Source organism: Lissotriton vulgaris, chromosome 3_1 (assembly GCF_964263255.1).
Source record: "Lissotriton vulgaris chromosome 3_1, aLisVul1.2, whole genome shotgun sequence".
NCBI lineage: Eukaryota > Metazoa > Chordata > Amphibia > Caudata > Salamandridae > Lissotriton > Lissotriton vulgaris.
The window spans coordinates 1,240,934,794-1,240,955,126 of NC_141689.1; the positions used below are offsets into that span (position 1 = coordinate 1,240,934,794).

Genomic DNA, 20,333 nt, shown 5'->3' on the forward strand with positions numbered 1-20,333 from the left:
GTGGTGGGTGCCTCGGTGGAGCTGGGTAGTGGGTGCATCGGTGGAGCTGTGTGGTGGGTGCATCGATGGAGCTGTGTGGTGAGTGCATCGGTGGAGCTTAGTTGGTGCATTGGTGGAGCTGGGTGGTGGGTGCATCGGTGGAGCTGTGTAGGTGGAGCTGTGTGGTGGGTGCATCAGTGGAGCTGTGTGGTGGGTGCATCAGTGGAGCTGTGTGGTGGGTGCCTCGGTGGAGCTGTATGGTGGGTGCCTCGGTGGAGCTGTGTGGTGGGTGCATCGGTGGAGCTGTGTGGTGGGTGCATCGGTGGAGCTGTGTGGTGGGGGCATCTGTGGAGCTGTGTGGTGGGGGCATCGGTGGAGCTGTGTTGGTAGAGCTGTGTGGTGGCTGCATCGCTGGAGCTGTGTGGTGGGTGCCTCGGTGGAGTTGTGTGGTGGGTGCCTCGGTGGAGCTGTGTGGTGGGTGCATCGGTGGAGCTGTGTCGGTGGAGCTGAGTGGTGGTTGCATCAGTTGAGCTGTGTGGTGGGTGCGTCTGTGGAGCTGTGTGGTGGGTGCATCTGTGGAGCTGTGTGGTGGGTGCATCTGTGGAGCTGTGTGGTGGGTGCATCTGTGGAGCTGTGTGGTGGGTGCATCGGTGGAGCTGTGTGGTGGGTGCATCGGTGGAGCTGTGTGGTGGGTGCATCGGTGGAGCTGAGTGGTGGGTGCATCGGTGGAGCTGTGTGTTGGGTGCATCGGTGGAGCTGTGTGGTGGGTGCATCGGTGGAGCTGTGTGGTGGGTGCATCGGTGGAGCTGTGTGGTGGGTGCATCAGTGGAGCTGTGTGTTGGGTGCATCGGTGGAGCTGTGTGGTGGGTGCATCGGTGGAGCTGTGTAGGTAGAGCTGTGTGGTCGGTGCCTCGGTGGAACTGTGTGGTGGGTGCGTCGGTGGAGCTGTGTGGTGGGTGCGTCGGTGGAGCTGAGTGGTGGTTGCATCAGTTGAGCTGTGTGGTGGGTGCGTCTGTGGAGCTGTGTGGTGGGTGCATCTGTGGAGCTGTGTGGTGGGTGCATCTGTGGAGCTGTGTGGTGGGTGCATCTGTGGAGCTGTGTGGTGGGTGCATCGGTGGAGCTGTGTGGTGGGTGCATCGGTGGAGCTGTGTGGTGGGTGCATCGGTGGAGCTGTGTGGTGGGTGCATCGGTGGAGCTGTGTGGTGGGTGCATCGGTGGAGCTGTGTGGTGGGTGCATCGGTGGAGCTGTGTGGTGGGTGCATCGGTGGAGCTGTGTGTTGGGTGCATCGGTGGAGCTGTGTGGTGGGTGCATCGGTGGAGCTGTGTAGGTAGAGCTGTGTGGTCGGTGCCTCGGTGGAACTGTGTGGTGGGTGCGTCGGTGGAGCTGTGTGGTGGGTGCGTCGGTGGAGCTGTGTGGTGGGTGCATCGGTGGAGCTGTGTGGTGGGTGCATCGGTGGAGCTGTGTGGTGGGCGCATCGGTGGAGCTGTGTCGGTGGAGCTGTGTGGTGGCTGCATCGGTGAAGCTGTGTGGTGGGAGCATCTGTGGAGCTGTGTGGTGGGTGCATCGGTGGAGCTGTGTTGGTAGAGCTGTGTGGTGGCTGCATCGCTGGAGCTGTGTGGTGGGTGCCTCGGTGGAGTTGTGTGGTGGGTGCCTCGGTGGAGCTGTGTGGTGGGTGCATCGGTGGAGCTGTGTCGGTGGAGCTGTGTGGTGGTTGCATCAGTTGAGCTGTGTGGTGGGTGCGTCTGTGGAGCTGTGTGGTGGGTGCATCTTGGGAGCTGTGTGGTGGGTGCATCTGTGGGGCTGTGTGGTGGGTGCATCTGTGGAGCTGTGTGGTGGGTGCATCGGTGGAGCTGTGTGGTGGGTGCATCGGTGGAGCTGTGTGGTGGGTGCATCGGTGGAGCTGTGTGGTGGGTGCATCGGTGGAGCTGTGTGGTGGGTGCATCGGTGGAGCTGTGTGGTGGGTGCATCGGTGGAGCTGTGTAGGTGGAGCTGTGTGGGTGGGGCGGTGGAGCTGTGTGGTTGGTGCATCGGTGGAGCTGTGTGGTGGGCGCATCGGTGGAGCTGTGTCGGTGGAGCTGTGTGGTGGCTGCATCGGTGGAGCTGTGTGGTGGGGGCATCTGTGGAGCTGTGTGGTGGGTGCATCGGTGGAGCTGTGTTGGTAGAGCTGTGTGGTGGCTGCATCGCTGGAGCTGTGTGGTTGGTGCCTCGGTGGAGTTGTGTGGTGGGTGCATCGGTGGAGCTGTGTCGGTGGAGCTGTGTGGTGGTTGCATCAGTTGAGCTGTGTGGTGGGTGCGTCTGTGGAGCTGTGTGGTGGGTGCGTCTGTGGTGCTGTGTGGTGGGTGCATCTGTGGGGCTGTGTGGTGGGTGCATCTGTGGAGCTGTGTGGTGGGTGCATCTGTGGAGCTGTGTGGTGGGTGCATCGGTGGAGCTGTGTGGTGGGTGCATCGGTGGAGCTGTGTGGTGGGTGCATCGGTGGAGCTGTGTGGTGGGTGCATCGGTGGAGCTGTGTGGTGGGTGCATCGGTGGAGCTGTGTGGTGGGTGCATCGGTGGAGCTGTGTGGTGGGTGCATCGGTGGAGCTGTGTAGGTGGAGCTGTGTGGTCGGTGCCTCGGTGGAACTGTGTGGTGGGTGCCTCTGTGGAGCTGTGTGGTGGGTGCGTCGGTGGAGCTGTGTGGTGGGTGCATCGGTGGAGCTGTGTGCATCGGTGGAGCTGTGTGGTGGGTGCATCGGTGGAGCTGTGTGGTGGGCGCATCGGTGGAGCTGTGTCGGTGGAGCTGTGTGGTGGCTGCATCGGTGGAGCTGTGTGGTGGGTGCCTCGGTGGAGCTGTGTGGTGGGTGCATCGGTGGAGCTGTGTGGTGGGTTCATCGGTGGAGCTGTGTGGTGGGTGCATCGGTGGAGCTGTGTGGTGGGTGCATCGGTGGGGCTGTGTGGTGGGTGCATCGGTGGATCTGTGTGGTGGGTGCATCGGTGGATCTGTGTGGCGGGTGCCTTGGTGGAGCTGTGTGGTGGGTGCATCGGTGGAGCTGTGTGGTGGGTGCCTCGGTGAAGCTGTGTGGTTGGTGCATCGGTGGAGCTGTGTGGTGGTTGCATCGGTGGAGCTGTGTGGTGGTTGCATCGGTGGAGCTGTGTGGTGGGTGCATCGGTGGAGCTGTGTGGTGGGTGCATCGGTGGAGCTGTGTGGTGGGTGCATCGGTGGAGCTGTGTGGTGGGTGCATCGGTGGAGCTGTGTGGTGGGTGCATCGGTGGAGCTGTGTAGGTGGAGCTGTGTGGTCGGTGCCTCGGTGGAACTGTGTGGTGGGTGCCTCTGTGGAGCTGTGTGGTGGGTGCGTCGGTGGAGCTGTGTGGTGGGTGCATCGGTGGAGCTGTGTGGTGGGTGCATCGGTGGAGCTGTGTGGTGGGTGCATCGGTGGAGCTGTGTGGTGGGTGCATCGGTGGGGCTGTGTGGTGGGTGCATCGGTGGAGCTGTGTGGTGGGTGCATCGGTGGAGCTGTGTGGTGGGTGCATCGGTGGAGCTGTGTGGTGGGTGCATCGGTGGAGCTGTGTGGTGGGCGCATCGGTGGAGCTGTGTCGGTGGAGCTGTGTGGTGGCTGCATCGGTGGAGCTGTGTGGTGGCTGCATCGGGGGAGCTGTGTGGTGGGTGCCTCGGTGGAGCTGTGTGGTGGGTGCATCAGTGGAGCTGTGTGGTGGGTGCATCGGTGGAGCTGTGTGGTGGGTTCATTGGTAGAGCTGTGTGGTGGGTGCATCAGTGGAGCTGTGTGGTGGGTGCATCGGTGGGGCTGTGTGGTGGGTGCATCGGTGGATCTGTGTGGTGGGTGCATCGGTGGATCTGTGTGGCGGGTGCCTTGGTGGAGCTGTGTGGTGGGTGCATCGGTGGAGCTGTGTGGTGGGTGCATCGGTGGAGCTGTGTGGTGGGTGCCTCGGTGGAGCTGTGTGGTTGGTGCATCGGTGGAGCTGTGTGGTGGTTGCATCGGTGGAGCTGTGTGGTGGTTGCATCGGTGGAGCTGTGTGGTGGGTGCATCGGTGGAGCTGTGTGGTGGGTGCATCGGTGGAGCTGTGTGGTGGGTGCATTGGTGGAGCTGTGTGGTGGCTGCATCGCTTGAGCTGTGTGGTGGCTGCATCTGTGGAGCTGTGTGGTGGGTGCATCGGTGGATCTGTGTGGTGGGTGCCTTGGTGGAGCTGTGTGGTGGGTGCATCGGTGGAGCTGTGTGGTGGGTGCATCGGTGGAGCTGTGTGGTGGGTGCATCGGTGGAGCTGTATGGTGGGTGCCTCGGTGGAGCTGTATGGTTGGTGCATCGGTGGAGCTGTGTGGTGGTTGCATCGGTGGAGCTGTGTGGTGGGTGCATCGGTGGAGCTGTGTGGTGGGTGCATCAGTGGAGCTGTGTGGTGGGTGCATTGGTGGAGCTGTGTCGGTGGAGCTGTGTGGTGGCTGCATCGCTTGAGCTGTGTGGTGGCTGCATCTGTGGAGCTGTGTGGTGGCTGCATCTGTGGAGCTGTGTGGTGGGTGCCTCTGTGGAGCTGTGTGGTGGGTGCATCGGTGGAGCTGTGTGGTGGGTGCATCGGTGGAGCTGTGTCGGTGGAGCTGTGAGGTGTGTGGCACTTATTATAAATCATTAGTAAAAGAGATCAATGAAATTCAACTAAAACCCATCTATATCAGAAGAGGAGAAAGCTCTAGTAACGGGATGCAGGATGAATGTATTCCTTTGAAGCAAATCGCCAGCATGTGAAAGGTGTAAAATAGCAATCAGCATAAAACGAAAATGCCAGCAAAAGACTTTATACAATTCTGTGTGGCCCTGATAAAATAATTAAAGCGTTTAATTATATCATGGCCAACAACGGGATTGTTTATATTGCAATATAAACAAGCCCTCGGCATTGCAGGGGTGGGAAGGGGGGGCGGGGAGAGGCAAGAAGGGAAGAATAGTGGCCGGGAGCAGCAGCCTTTGATGTGCCAGCCGGCCGGCCGTGTAGTGAATAATTAAGGGAGGAGAAATGCCGGATGGGGGAGGCTTGAGATGCCTGAGGAGGCTGGTGGCTTTGATGTGCACGCGCTTCGGGCACTGCAACAAATCGCCGAGTTAGGTAAACACTGTTTAAGCTGCAATATAGCTCGCCAGCTATGCGCATGCGCACAGCAGGCGAGCCCTAAAAACCCTTCTGAGAGGGCGCATATCCCCAGACAAGTAGAGGAAACCTCACTACCTTATTATAGACTCAGTCCAACGCGAAAAAAACTGTTAAAACCAATAAAATCCGGGATAACACCACTTAAAGTCTCAGAGAGTTCTTCTAACCCGCTAACAACATGACACTTGAGAGAAAAAAAACACACTAAGAAATTAAGTGAGTAACTGTGTTATTAAAGGCATGAATATTCTCTGTTAGCACTAAGGGAAAAGGGAATCGATTGAACATTATGAAAGTAGAAGTAATAAAGAATTTATATACAAGGGGTTTAGGAAGGACCAGAGGGACATTAGACATTTAAAAGCATTTTGTTACTTACTTCAGCTCTCAGGGAAGGTCATATTCCACCTAATTGTACTCCATGTTTTATTACACTAATAGCGACTAATGTAATATTATTCATTATTAGTGTAATAAAAAATGACTGAAAACAAAGAGAGTGGAGCCCCAACCAATGTACATAAAGGACAATCTCTCCCTGTATTTATGGCGCTTTTGCCACTTCTAAGGACAGGGGTCACACAGGCAGTGCAGGGGCCACAAAGGGGAAAGCTAGGGGTTGCAGCGGGGACCCCTGGCTACCCTCAATGACATCCATGCAAAATAGATATACTTTACCACCATTTTAAAGGTGGTAGAAACACATTTGGGAAGTTATCCCTTAGACCCCCATTTCCTTTGAGAATGTTGAAAACACATTTTTTAAGAGCAGGCTGTGGTCCCACAGACCACTGCCTACTCTTAAAAAATGAAACTTAAACGTTTATTTTTTTTCTTTTTAAACGCCTACCGTTTTCCTTCTGCCTTTAAAAACAAATATTGCTTTGTTTAAAAGCAATCACAGACATGGTGGTCTGCTGACCTCAGAAGGCCACCATCCCTGTGATGGCTGCGATTCCTAACAGGTCGCAAATTGCAACCTACCTCATTAATATGCATGAGTTCGGTCTATGTGCAACCCACTAGGAATTGCTTATGAAACTCAAAAGAGTTTCATACATTAGGAATATCGATTTCCTAGTTTCGATTCAGTGCTAATTGTAATTAGGAAATCAGTATACCAAATGTTAGTACATCTGGCCCCAAGAACATGTTGTTTAAAATCCCAAAATCAGACATGTGGAGGCCATAATGTACACACTGATTTATATATGATTACTCAATACAGAATTGGCGAGACGTTGTGCACAGGGGAGGGGGGAAGTGGGGATAGAGGGGTGGGAAGGGAGTTTGTTTTCATACCTATGCATCGCTAATCATTGATGTAATGTACTTGCTGCAGCCTCTCCGGGATTCGGGGTGCTGTGTCTTATGTGCGATTCATTAATAAAAAGTGTTTTTTAAAAAAAAAAACTAAATCATTAATATCTGTGAGTTACTTTTTCATAAACTTCCTGCTTTTCTTCCCAGACAAATGTCACCATAGATGAGACTTCCCAATATCAAGTCAAACGCTTTTGATGTCTTGAAAGGCAGTTGCAAGATTGAGCCCTTTAACAATTGCACCATTTTGTGACCAGCTGTTAGCTCTACAGGACTACCTGTAGGCAGTGGGCGATGCTCTAGCATCAGAGGTTGATTTGTAGGCACTATGGGCCCAATTTACAAGACTAACTTAGGAACTTTAGGACTCCTAAATGCCTTCTGTGAATACCGAAAGTCTTAAAGTTAGGATTCTTCTCAGTTTAGTAGTAGTAAAGTTAGGAGTCTTAACTTTAGGACTCCTAAATGCATTCTGTGAATACCAAAAGTCTTAAAGATAGGATTTTTCTCAGTTTAGGAGTAGTGAAGTTAGGAGTCCTAACTTTAGGACTCCTAAATGACTTCTGTGAATACCGAAATGAGTAAGTGTCTTCTGTGAATACCAAAATGGTAGTACGTTTAGGATTTTGTCTTAAGTTAGTTCTGTGAATCTGGCCCTATGTTAGCTCTGACAAACAAAATACGAATACTGTTTCTTTTCACACCTCAATCTAGGATCTTTCTAAAACAACTACAAATAACCATTACAGAGGCACACGACTAATCTAAACATGTAGCTATGATTATTGTAATGAAATTACATTGGTCACAACTACTGCAATATTATATTGCATAACTCTTTAAGTCTTAAGATAACGCCTCAGTAATGATGACAACATAGGTATAGGGTAATGAAGTAGTACCTACTATGATCACTACTGCAATTTGCCAGCCCTTGCTCCTGTGGTTGCTTTGGCAAGTGGGAATTGGGGTCTGGGGTTTTGATATAACCTGCTCTTTCAACTGTTGTTGGAGTGGTTGGCCTATGGCTACATGGCTACAAGGTTGTGAAATTCCACACGTCCACATAATAGGTTCATTGCCTGCCCTGGCTCACGCCCTTGCTCTTTCGATATCTCACTCAACGTTTCCTGCTGCACCTGATTAGCTTCAACATTCCTACGCCAACTAAGGTATGAAGACTGCAGATGTACCCTGAACTGAGAAGGCAGTTATAGGTGTTCGCAGGTATTGGCGGAGTTAACTGCAGCCCCTGCATATGTCAGGAGAGGAGCCTGGGAATGGGTTGTGAAAGGGTAATGACATTTAGAATGTTCACAATAGATAAGTAGGAGGGGACTTGAGGAGCCGTGCAATTGCTCCCTGAACATAACTGAAAGCCCAAAAGCTGTATCTGTAGGAGGAATGAGGATAGATACTCCTAAGAGGTGTGCACCACGATGAATCATCCTCTTTGACAAGTTGTGGCCCATCTTTTACTCATGCTCACACAGCCCATGTTGCATGGGAGGTATGGTTTCCCCAAATCTGGAGACCTGCTGTGGGTTGATACGTCTACTATCGGTTCGGGACTACTTCTTATTGTCTTTTCGGGGAGACACTGTAGTTAAATGAGTATTAGGATGGCTGGAGGCCATTTATGGTTAGCGTTCTTCTGGATGTACAATAGGCTTTATAGGTTCTGGGTCTCCAAAGGTTACAGTCTATTACTAATGGTTTCCTCACCACTTACTGAATGTATTATAGGAGGTAGCAATAGGATTGAGCTCATAATGAGAGGAATGAGACAGAGCACAAAGTCAGATCTCCCACACCGGTTAATGACTGGACATTTTTTTGTCCAAGCCTAAGTCAGGAGCCTTGTGTGGGGTGAACAATGGTTTTTTTTTTCCAATCCAGATTTTTCTTCACACTATGGATCAGTTCACAAATGGATTTTGGTGATAACTGCAAATACTGACTCCCTTTCCAACAGCACTACTTATCTTATTAGACCTCTCAAAAACATGCTTTATTCAGATTGGTTGCTCTTCCAATATGTGAGGATTCTAAATGTGCAATGATGAACTTTATTCTATGTCAGGACCGGAGGCAAGGATTATGCTTTACTTTCTTCGCTTTATTCAACAGCAGCTTATTTTTAAAACATTTCTGTTAGCTTCACTCTCTAGGGCGTTTAGCTGGGGTAATGTCAGCTGGAACTGGTTCTGATGGGGTAGTCCCTGGGTTACTTGTGCTAGGGCTGGGTTGGCTTCTTTTTGAGCACTTCCGCGCTATTAGTTGAGCTAGGCGCTCTTCCATGGGGGTTGAGGCTTCATCTACTGCACGGTAAATGGAAGCATCTACCACGCAGTAGAAGTCGTCATCCCACCATGGGATATTATCCAAGGGGTCCCCATAACCTTCTTTTGTGTGTTCCATAATAATCTTAGGAAAAAAGAGAGAACTAAACACACCCTGATAATGTTGTAAATTACTTTCCCCACTCTGGTAGGATTTTACTCAGCCACTGGCTGCAGCTTTCAGCACTGAGTTTAAGTGTCTTATTTAACGTGGGCAAAGCCGCACAATTGGGGAACTCCCCAGGAACACTGCTCCCCTGGTGCTAATTCAATTGGGGGACTATAGCCTGGGGACTCATGTTCCTTCTTAGACCCTCGCGGTCATGAATAATTAACAAAAACAGCCTGTCGGGTTGATTGTAAAATACAGATTTTGATTGTCAAGACGTTCAGGGAAAAGTCAATACAGACCCTTTGAAGGGCGTCAGTCTCCCAGGCAACAAAAGGCTCCAGACGGTCTCGGCTCTGTACGTTCTTGAAACAGACAATTGAAACTGACAGGAATCGCGTGCGTCAAAAGCCGAGAACCGCCAGAGTCACGTGCCCCTAGCGGGTGGAGGACTGCACCGCGGCACAGCACCAACAGTCACAATCGCGAAGGAGCGAGTGACGCTCCTGTGATCCAGTCAATTAAGTCCAAGGAAAAAAGCATACATTTAGCCGAAATCGCAAACAACAAGCTGCAATATATTAAATAACAATTGTCAATACTCGCGAAGCCCCATAAGGGAAGTAATGGTAAAAGCACTTAACTCGAGCAGCGAAGAAAGAGGGGGATCAGAGCAAAGGAAGGACTATTACATGCATATGCGGATCCTGATTGGTTATGAGATGGACTACAGTTGGACTTCTATTGGCTGTGTTATGATGTCATTCCCATGGACTCCTGGGACTGTACATTTTTACTTCGCTTTATGTGAAGCTTGAAGAAATGTTTTAAAAATAAGCTGCTGTTGAATAAAGCATAATCCTGGCCTCCGCCTCCTTAATATAATTGAAACTTTCCTACACAAGAGTTAGGAACAATTTTGATTCACTAGACATGCTTACCTCGCCTTTCTCCTAAAGGTCTGACTTCTCACCCTGCAGCAGGTTGTACTTAAAATCACACACATATATAAAGCAGTGGTCTAGTTTTGAGAGTTGCGGTTACCTGGATTCACACAAAAACCAATCCTAAGACCAACCGCACACATGGACTTCGATTTACCAAAATGCCTGGGATTGTGGAAGGGACATCACATATCCTTTGACCTTAATGTCATAGGAAGAGACATCATATGACCTTTGACCCTGCATCATCTCAAGAAGTGATGTCACATAACCTTAATCATGATGACATCACAATAATTAACATTGCTGAAGTTACATAATTGCATAATTAATATTACATATTCTTCTAGGGGAGAACTAAGGGTGGGGGAGTTCTCTTTCCTGAGAACATTTTGAAAAAAATGGGCTTTACTAGTGCATTTTAATGCACAATCTTCACATACATTTTCAAAAAAACACTCACTAAATATTCAAGTCCTTTCATAGTGTGCCAAGCTACTGAAATCTGACAGTCACCTTGATTTCACCCAATTATGTTTTTAAAATGTACTAGGGGTACCCCCTTATGTCAAAAATGACCTCCATTGCTAGGAAAAGCATTCTGCCATGGTGGCTCCTTTTGCCCAAACATTACATACAATATGTCAGTGCCATATTTTTCTTAATACTGCTTCTCTTACACTATGGTGGTCTCTTATGTCAAAGACCACATCTTGTCATGGATGGTCCCATGATCTTGCCACAGTTGTCTTCACATATGCCAAATATTTCTTCCAATGTGCCATCACCAGTAATTTGCCACAGGTGCCAACTATGCCAAGAATTTCCCCCAGGAGGCCAGCGCTGGCCTTTTTCATGGGTGCTCCATGCCAGAATCTAACTACGGAGTGCCAGCAGCAGAATTTTGTTGAGGGTACTCCATATGCAAGTATTGCCTGCAGGATTCCAGTGCAAACATTTTGTCAAGGTTGCTTCTATAAGTCAAGAAGCATGCCAGGTCAATAGCCGATCTGCAAGCATAACAACACATGCTCACTTACATTCACTTATTCACACTCATTCTATCATTAGCGCTGACTTGCACTCATTCCTTTCCACTACTCTTGTGCACTCACTCTAACACTGAATCCCTCCTTCACACTCTCTCACTCACTCTTACTATGACTCACGAATACTTACTCACACATTTTGACACACATCCACGATACCATATACAAACATACATGCTCACACATATACACTCTCTCTCACCCATATGCATGCATACAACATTAATGAAAATCATTTTATTTTTCTTATCCAAGATGTCAGTAAAGGTCCAGATCTTGCTGCTCCACTTTTTATCACACTAATAGTGAATAATAAACTAATATTCACTATTAATGTAATAGAAGTTAGCAGAAAACGAGGTTAGAGCCCGACTCTGATAATGCGAGACACCCCAGTGTTCTTGGCACTGATTTTGCCACCTCTGAGGCCAGGGGTCGCAAAGGTAGTGCCAGGGGTAGAAAGGGGCAAGATCAAGGTTGCAACTAAATGACTTCCATAACCGCCCATCATTTCAATAATACTTGTTATAAAACCATCACCTCACAGCACAGTTCAACTCTCACTTACAAAGCTGCCAATGGCAACAAAAAGATAAGTATATTAGACCCCTTGGTTATTAACCGCTTAACAACTAACCCATCCCCCCCCATCCCTACCTGTGCGGAGCCCTTTTTCGGCCATTTGTGGCAGTTTGCCTTTAGGGCTGCAGAACCCTTTTTCCACATAAGGTATCACAGTCAAATGTGCGTCCTTTTTCTGCCACATCCTAAGGTTTTTAAAGTTACCCAGGGCTTGTGGATTCCCCCTTGAGGAGACCGAGAAACTAGGCAAAATATAGCAACATTTTAAGTATTGGGGTACAAATAGGAAAAAAGTGCTCAGGTTAAAAGTACCTGGCTTTTTTTTCTAAAAACGGCATCAACGACAGGTTTGCTGTGCTAAAGTCATTATCTTTCCAGCACTCAGGAACATGCAGAGTTAAATTAAATAAACAAATTTTATACTACGGTATTGCCATTTTTCAAAGAGGTAGCCCATTTTTCCTATTTCTGTGCTCTCGACCTACTTCCAATTTGTGGTGGAAACCAATGTGAAACCATGAGTGATCCACAAAATCTATAGATGTCTGAAAAGTAAATACAATTCTAAATTTAGAAAGGGGTCATATGTGTAGTTTCCTCAAGGTTTTCTCGAATAAACTACTGTTTAAGTAAAGAAATAATGAAAATGAGTAGGAAAAAACAGCCATTTGTGACATTTTTATCTTTATATTTTTGTCACAATGGTGGATATACAAAAGCAATATACCAATACATTCACTAGACCCTTCTGGCTGTGGTGATGTATAGGGTTTGTAAATTCTCCAAGAACTAAAGGCACCCAAGGGACTACAAGTAAGCTGCACTGTACAATGGTTTTTCTTTGTGTACCGAGTATAGACCAATTCATATGGTGAAAATTGTAGAGTGAAAAATTGGTATCAAGGAAACCTATTGCATTGCTGAAATGGGCAAAGGATATGGAGTTTAGGAGCAGTGGTTATTTGTACATCTCTGAATTTCTGGGTACCCATACCAGCATATCATTTATAGGGGATTTTTCAAAATGTTTTCTTTCTTACAGACTGGCTTACAATTGGAAGGCATAAATGCAGCGAAATGAAATTGGAAATAACAAATATGGAACTACTGTATGCTCCCACGTTTTCCAATAAAAATGGTACCTCACTTATGGGTGTAGCCCTAGTATGAGTGACAGGAAGTGGCCCAAAAATCAACATGGATATATCACATTTTTCCACTGATATCTGATCGTTTTTTCCATTGTCGGTAGTTGTGGATTTAGGGCCCTAGCTTTGCCGGCACCTAAGGAAACCTAGCAAAGCTGACATTTTTTTTAAACTAGATACCTGGGGAATCCAGGGTGGAGTCTCTTGTGTGGCTCGCACCAGGTGTTTTGGCAAACTTCAAACATTGACTAAAAAACACATTTTCCTCATATTTCTGTGATGAAAAGTTATTGAATCTGCGGCGAGCCACAAACTCCCTTCCACCCAGCATTGCCTCAATTCTTCTGATAGAAATGGTACCTCACTTGCGTGGGTAAGGCTAGTGCCCGCAACAGGATATGGCCCAAAACACAACATGGATACATCTCATTTTTTGGCTCAAAACTGACCCTTTTTTTGCAAGGTGGGTAGCTATAGATTTTGGGTCGTAGCTCAGCTGGCACCTAGGGAAACTTAGCAAACGCACATTTTTTAGTACTAGACACTGGGAGAATTCCAGGGTGGGGTGACTTGCATGGCTCTCACCGGGTTACTTTACCCAGCATCCCTTGAAAACCTCAAACTTTGACAAAAAAAACATATTTTCACCACATTTCTGTGATGGAAAGTTCTAGAATCTGTGGGGAGCCACAAACTGCTTTCCACCCAGCATTCCCCAACTCTGCCGATAAAACGTTTCCCATTTATATGGGTAGGCATAGTGCCCACAACAGGAATCGGCCCAAAATACTAAATGAATACATTACATTTTGCCACTCAAAACGGACCCTTTTTTTTAACGAGGTGGATAGCTGTGGATTTTGGGCCCTAGCTCGGCTGGCACCTAGGAAAACCTAGCAAACTTGCATTTTTTATTTTAAACTAGCCATTCGGAGGAATCCAGGGTGGAGTCGCAGTTTTTCCCTCCAGAATCCATAGCAGACCTCAAACTTTGACTAAAAAACACGTTTTCCTCACATATCTGTGATGGAAAGTTCTGGAATCTGTGGGGAACCACCATTTCCTACCACCCTGAGTTCCTAAATGTCCCCCGATAAGAACGGTACCCCATTCGTGTGGGTGGGCCAAGAGACCATGACACAAAAGGTGCTAAGCGCTACATTGATAGCTAAGCAATAGGGGCAGCTGCGGTATTTGGGGCAACTGGTTGGGGGCCACCCATGGAAACTAACGAACCACAGACATTTTTGAAAATGAGACAACCAGGGGATTCCAGGGTGGTGTGCCTTGCATGGCTCCCAAGAGATTTTTGTACCCACAAAACCCCTTCAAACTTTGCCTCAAAATCACGCATTTTCCTTACATTTCTGTGATGTAAATGTTTGGAATCCACAAAATTGCTACTACCCTGCGTTACCCCATTTGTGCCGATAACATTGCTGAGGACTTGTGTGGCTGGGCCTAGGTCCTAGTGCCTAGTCTCCCTAGGGACAGATCAAACCAAGGTCAATGGGAGCCCTCGTGAGGGGATTCCCATTGACCTTGGTTTGATCCTTTCCTGTCGTGGGCACTAGGCCCAGCCATACAAGTGGCACAGTGTTTTTATCCGCACAAGTACGGTAATGCTGGGTAATAGTAATTTTAGGGATTCTTCCTGATCTGCAAGTTTCCATCACAGAAATTAAGGAAAATTTGTGATTTTAGGCATAGTTTGAGGTTTGCAGACATTATGGGTAAAAACCTTCATGGGATCCATGCCAAACACACCATCCTGGACTCCCCCGGATATCTGTTTTTCAGAAATGTGTAGGTTTCCCTTGGTGGCAGTCAAGCCAGGCCCCAATTAAGGCAGCTATCGCTATTACCAAATCAGGTTTGTTTTTTGACAGGAAATGTTTCCCCATTATGTTTATGGGCTTTTCATACTGTGGACACTAAGCCCACCCATACAAGAAGGGTAGCTTTTGTAATTGGGACAAGTGGGGACATGCTGGACAGTAGGAATTTTTTGTATGCCTGTGTATTCCGGAAGTTTACATCACAGAAATGAAAGGATAATGAGTGGTTTTAGGCAGATTTTGAGGTATGCAAAGCATTGTAGGTAAGAAAACGTCATGAGATCCACACAAAGCATTCCTCCCTGGACTCCTCTCAATGTCTAGTTTTCCAAAATGTCTGGGTCTTGTAGTTTTTTCCAGGTGGTGACCTACCCAAGCACAAAAGGCGCAGCCATTCACCATGGCAAGTAGGAAGATATTGGGATTCAGCCCCACTCTCCTGGCCTATGTGGAAAAACAACACCCAAAATAATGAAATGTTCTCTCTTTTGCCTGTGGGATGGGATGTTATAGTCCTCAGGAGAGAAGAAAGACTGTTGAGGCTTTAGGGGTGAAGATGGGCCTGATTGTCGGTTGCCCCTGGGGGCTTTCTGCCCCCAGGGGCAAACTCCTACTTCGCCCTCCGTGGAGCCCAAAATACAGGTTTGACCCCTTTGGGGAGGGGTGGGGGGGGGGGCAATACCAGAGTGCAACATTAACGTTGCTTTCTTTTGCCCCAAATGCAAAATGCCTGGTGTCTAGTGGGCTTTCTACTCTCCCCAGGGGACAGATTTGGGGCAAGCTCCACATTTGGGACAAACTTCCTATATTCCCACGGGGCGAGGGTAGAAAGATGCTATTGCCCCTTCTGGGGCTCAATGTCAGGTTAAGCGCCTGCTCCTTGTTTGTTTGTTCTGGTGCTATTTTGAATTCCCCGGTGTTTACTGTGCTCTCTGCCCACCTGAGATAGGGATATTGGGGGTGAATACCCCTATCCACCCTTCAGGGGGGCAGGGGGGCAGAAGGTCTATTGGGCCCCGATGTGGGGGGGGGCACAGGTCCATGTCCAAGGGGGGCCCACTGCCTCCAACAATACTTCATAAACGCAGTCACTCTGGACTAGTGGGTTTTCTGGACCCGGAGGAAGCACTTTGGGGGTAATTGCCCCCACCCATCTCCTAGGAGGGCAGAAAGACTGTTGTGCCCTTTTTTGGGGTGCAGAGCATCGTCATGCCCCTGGTGGTCAGCATCCACCCTATCTATTTTTCCATGGTGTCTAGTGGACTTTCTGCCCCCAGCTTGGGGGTAACCACCCCCCATCCACCACCCAGGTGGGTAGAAAGACTGCCTGTGCCCTTTCTGGGGTGGAGATGTCCATGGTGGGCAGCCTTCACCCCTGTGATTTTTTTTTATATTTCTCCACCCTGGGCCTTGGGAGGCAGAAAGACTGTTGCCATGTCAGATAGGGGTGGGGCAAGGCCATGCCCTAGTGGGCAGCCCCAAGCCCTATATTGTTATACAAAAACCTGGTGTCTTGTGGGCTTTCTGCCCCCCCGGGGGTGTTGATTAGGAGTACTCACCCACATCTGTCCCTGCGGGGGGGGGGGGGGGTAGAAAGACTACCTTTTTATTTTGTGAGGACATGGCCATGCCCAGTGTGTGCAGCCCCACCGCTATATTTATATAATCAAACTAAAAAAAACTGGATTCTAGTGGGCTTTGTTTGTTTATTTATTTTGACACCGTTTTGAATTCCCTGGTGTTTACTTTTCTCTCTGATCCCCTGGGGAAGAGAGACTGGGGGTGAATATGCCTGCCCACCCCCAGGGGGGAGAAAGTCCTTCTGGTCTAGTGGGTTTTCTGGCCCCTGCTGTAACGAAATTAGGGGTTATTTCCCCCATCCACCTCCTAGAAGGTCAGAAAGACTGGGCAGCCCCCACCCTTTTTTTCCCTGGTGTCTAGTGGACTTTCTGCCCCCAGATCGTGGGTAATCACCCCTATCTGCCACTCAGGGAGGTAGAAAGACTGCATGTGCATGGTGAGCAGCCTCCACCTCTATGTTTAATTTTTTTTATTTTCCCCTGGTTTCTAGTTGGCTTTCTACCCGTAGGGGGTAGATTGGGGGTAATCATCCCCATCCGCCCCCCAGGAGGGCAAAAAGACAGATTTTAGTTGGTAGGAGCATGGCTATGCCCATTGTGGGCAGCCCCTACCTCTATATTTTTATTTAAAAAAAGATAACGGGTGTGCAGTGGACTTTCTGCCCAGCCTCAGGGGGATAGTTTAGGGGTATTCACCTTCATCAGCCCCCGCAGGGAGCAGAATGACTGTTGCCATGTCTATTGAGAGTGAGGGCATGGCCGTGCCCTGGTGGGCTGCGCCCACTCCTATATTTTTTATTTTAAAAAAATCCCTGGTGTCTAGTAGGCTTTCTGGCCTACCTGGGGGAAAACTGGGGGTAATCCCCTCATCTGCTTCTGGGGGGACAGAAAGAGAGCCTACCTTCTTTTCGGTGGGGGCAGGCCATGCCCATTTGGGCCACCTACACTGCTATAGTTTTATAAGCTGCATGTCAGTAGTAACAGTCAATGTGTGCCAAACCAAGCAGACGTTTGACAATTAGAAATTTGAGCATTAACCAAAATGCATATTTCCTCTTGTTCATGTACCATATCAATCTGCTTACAAAAGTTTTGTGCTATACGCTTCTGCGCTCATATTTACAAGTTATAGATACTGTAAAATGGATGTTTGTAATGCAAACAGGTGTGTGACATCATCGGCGCAGAGAAGAGGACTTTGCCCTTTATACTATCATGTGATGAAATGTTGGACACTGCCCTCTTTCATAGCCATAACATGATTTGCCAAACTGGTTATACATTAATTCTGGCTTGCAACAGAACTGTTCTCCAATGAGTTTCCAATGAGCACAAAAAAGAGTGGCCTATATTGCATCAAACTTACAATTTCAAATATTTACAAACGGTGGCTTATATACAAAATCAACTTGACAACAGTACAGTAGCAGCACAACCGTTGAAGGTAAAAAACGGCAATAAAAATGCAAGCAAATATAAATATATTCATGCATTGGACTGAAGAATTTATGTAGGGCCTTTTACCCCTTGCAGGATGAGAATCACTCTGTAGAATGATGACTATTAATAACTTTCAATAGTTTGTTCTTGTCTCTGTATGCAAGGGCTCTGTCCAAATAGGTGAGTCTCTACTTTGGTCGACAGTCTGTGTAGAGCAGTATATGCCATTTAATAACATTTTATGTTAAGAATCTGTTTAGCAAACCGAAAATCACAGAAATAAGTAACTCAATATATAATAAAATGTGCCCCCAAAAATATATCAATTTATAAACGGGAACATTAATTAGATAGCGTCTTTAAAATTATTTTCTATATTCACTAATGAAAAAACAGAAATATAAGAGACCCTTAACCTAATCGGATTTAGACAGTAAAGTATTGTTGGTAAAAGCACACTAATTTCAGGGAAAAGGTGAATTAGTCCTGCACTGGCAAGCTCACGTTGTGCTTAAAATCCTGCATTTAGCTCTCCAAATCGAACTTACACTCGTCGATAAGTTGGTGTCCTGTGAATATAAATGCGATATATAATCTAAATGGCACAGGCCTATCGTTAGCTTGTGTTTAGAACAGCGAGATGGGCCACATGTTCTCAGGTAACACACTCAAGAGACATTTAAAAAAGTCAGATGATTATTTGGTGCCTCGCATGCTTCAGTGGGGCTTCCCTGAACTTTCCCCATGGCTTGAGGACTCTACTATTTCATCATGGGAAATGGCAGAGAAACACACCTCTGGGCACGCATATAGGATCCCGCTAAAGAGTAAACACAAGGGGTTTTGCTCAAGCGCACGAGTTAAGATGGCCTTCCCGTTGGTGAGCTCCTCACCACGTCAGCCCTTCATCAGCAATTTTTAGATTTAAAAGGCCAGAATTTTTATTCGAATATATTGGCAGCAGCGTTTGGAGTCTTTTGCTCACCGGTGGGGTGCTTTTCCAGTTCTGCAGAGCAACGGAAGCTGTCTTTTTCCCTTTCTGGTTCTTCCTTGGTCTTCTCACGCAGGTACAGCCAAGTATTCCAGTCAGTGGGGCAGAGTAACACTCTGGAAAGGGCGAGGCTGTGGCCTAGTCACACCCAAAGTCAGTTTTAGCTGCTGCACCACCTTATATTTAAAGATCTTCTTTATTATTAATTCTTTCCTGCTAATTTGATTTTTCTGCTGAAGTCCAATTTAGGAAATATGAAGAGCAAAAATGTGCAGGTTCAGCATAATAAAAGGAAACAAAATATTTCTCGTACTCCTGTTAAATCAAAAGTGGTGGAAGCTAACGAACCTTCTTTGGCTTTTTTACTTGATGAGATTCAAGCAATTCAAGCATAGATGCTATTGCGAGAGTGAAAACTTACAAAAGGACATGGCTAGTATGTCAATAAAAATATCTGACAATGCATTTAAAATTCAAGACAATAAAGTCAAAATTGATACTTTCTCACAGCTTGTAGCAAAGATATCTCCATATTCTCACCTTTTTCTTGATTCCGGAAAATCATATTCGGCAGTGTAACGTACATATTTTTAATTTACCTGAAGACGTAGAAGGTATTGATTGTAGGTTATACTTAGAGAATTTATTGCCCGGTCTTTTACGTATAAAATTTCCTGAGAAATTTGAAATAGATAAGGCTCACAGGATTCCTTCTCATCGTAATCCATACCAAAATAAACCGAGACAAATGATCTGTAAAGTTTTACGTCATCATCATTTAGTGTTGATATGAAAAGCAGCACAAGAAATTCCTTCCTTAATGGTTAATGGCAATACAAATTTTATTCACTAAGACTTTGCTAAAGAAACTGTTAAGACTCGCAAAGAATTCACTGACCTTCCATCACAGTTGTAAAGTCTTAGATTTAAATATGGTCTTTTTGATCCTTTGATCATGCGAATCTGGAAAGACGGTTTTTCAAAATCCTTTCAGCGCCCTGAAGACCTACGGCTATTTTTGGATCAACATTCACAGCTTCCCATGGATACGCATGAGACTGCTACTTGAATATTAATGTCATTATTTTTTCTGGCTAACCAAATTGTTTAATTCCTTACAGGGCCTCAATGTTTCGGTCATGCTTACAAAGTGTGTGTGCGTTTCAATATTATTATTATTGTTTAAAGGTTGTCTTTTTCTAAGTTTGTACGTGTCTTTATTTTCCTTTTTTCCCTATTGTTCATTTCTAGAGCTACTTTTTTCCTTTTATGCTTTAAATGTCATCTCTTCTTTTTCCCTGTATTTTCCTTACCTCCTTATGGCCAGTTTGGATAACATTAAAAATGTTTCATTGATTGTTACAGGTTTAAGACATCCTGTGTAGCATTCAACATTTTCTGATTATTTAGGAAGTTATAAAGCAGATATGTGCTTCATACAAGAGACACATATTGATAAGTTCTTGGCTTATGGGATGATACTGTTATATCTTCTCCTGCTGTAAGTAGAAAAAATGGTGTTGCTATCCTCCTTGCAAAAAGACAACATTGTCAAATATTAAGTAAATCTTCAGATGCAGAAGGTAGATATATTATAGTGAAAGTTAAAATTGAAGACACAGTTATGTTTTTAATTAATGTACATGGGCCAACCACTGATGACCCCAATTTTTGGTCTATTTTAACCACAGAAGTTCTCAAGTTAGGCAATGTCCCACTTATAGTTGGAGGAGATTTCAACATTATATGTGACCCGTTATTAGATAGATCGTCTCACACTAAATATCGACCACCTAGAGCATTTTGCACTCTATAGTCTTTTTTTAAAACAACTAAGTTGATGGATATTTGGTGGTTACATTATCCTACTGAGAAA

The 20,333-nt window shown here is 46.9% G+C and overlaps 1 protein-coding gene across 1 annotated transcript in view; it reads right to left on the minus strand.

Moving 5' to 3' along the window:
* The window catches only part of LOC147727724 (uncharacterized), a 170,698-nt gene extending 151,676 nt beyond the window's left edge, over nucleotides 1-19,022 (minus strand). The window contains exons 1-2 of the mRNA XM_086963676.1: nucleotides 18,998-19,022; nucleotides 18,452-18,595 (exon numbers count right to left, since the gene is read on the minus strand). Of these exons, the coding sequence (XP_086819802.1) occupies nucleotides 18,452-18,595; nucleotides 18,998-19,022 (169 nt within the window). The remainder of the gene's footprint in view (nucleotides 1-18,451; nucleotides 18,596-18,997) is intronic.
* Nucleotides 19,023-20,333: the final 1,311 nt, after the last annotated feature.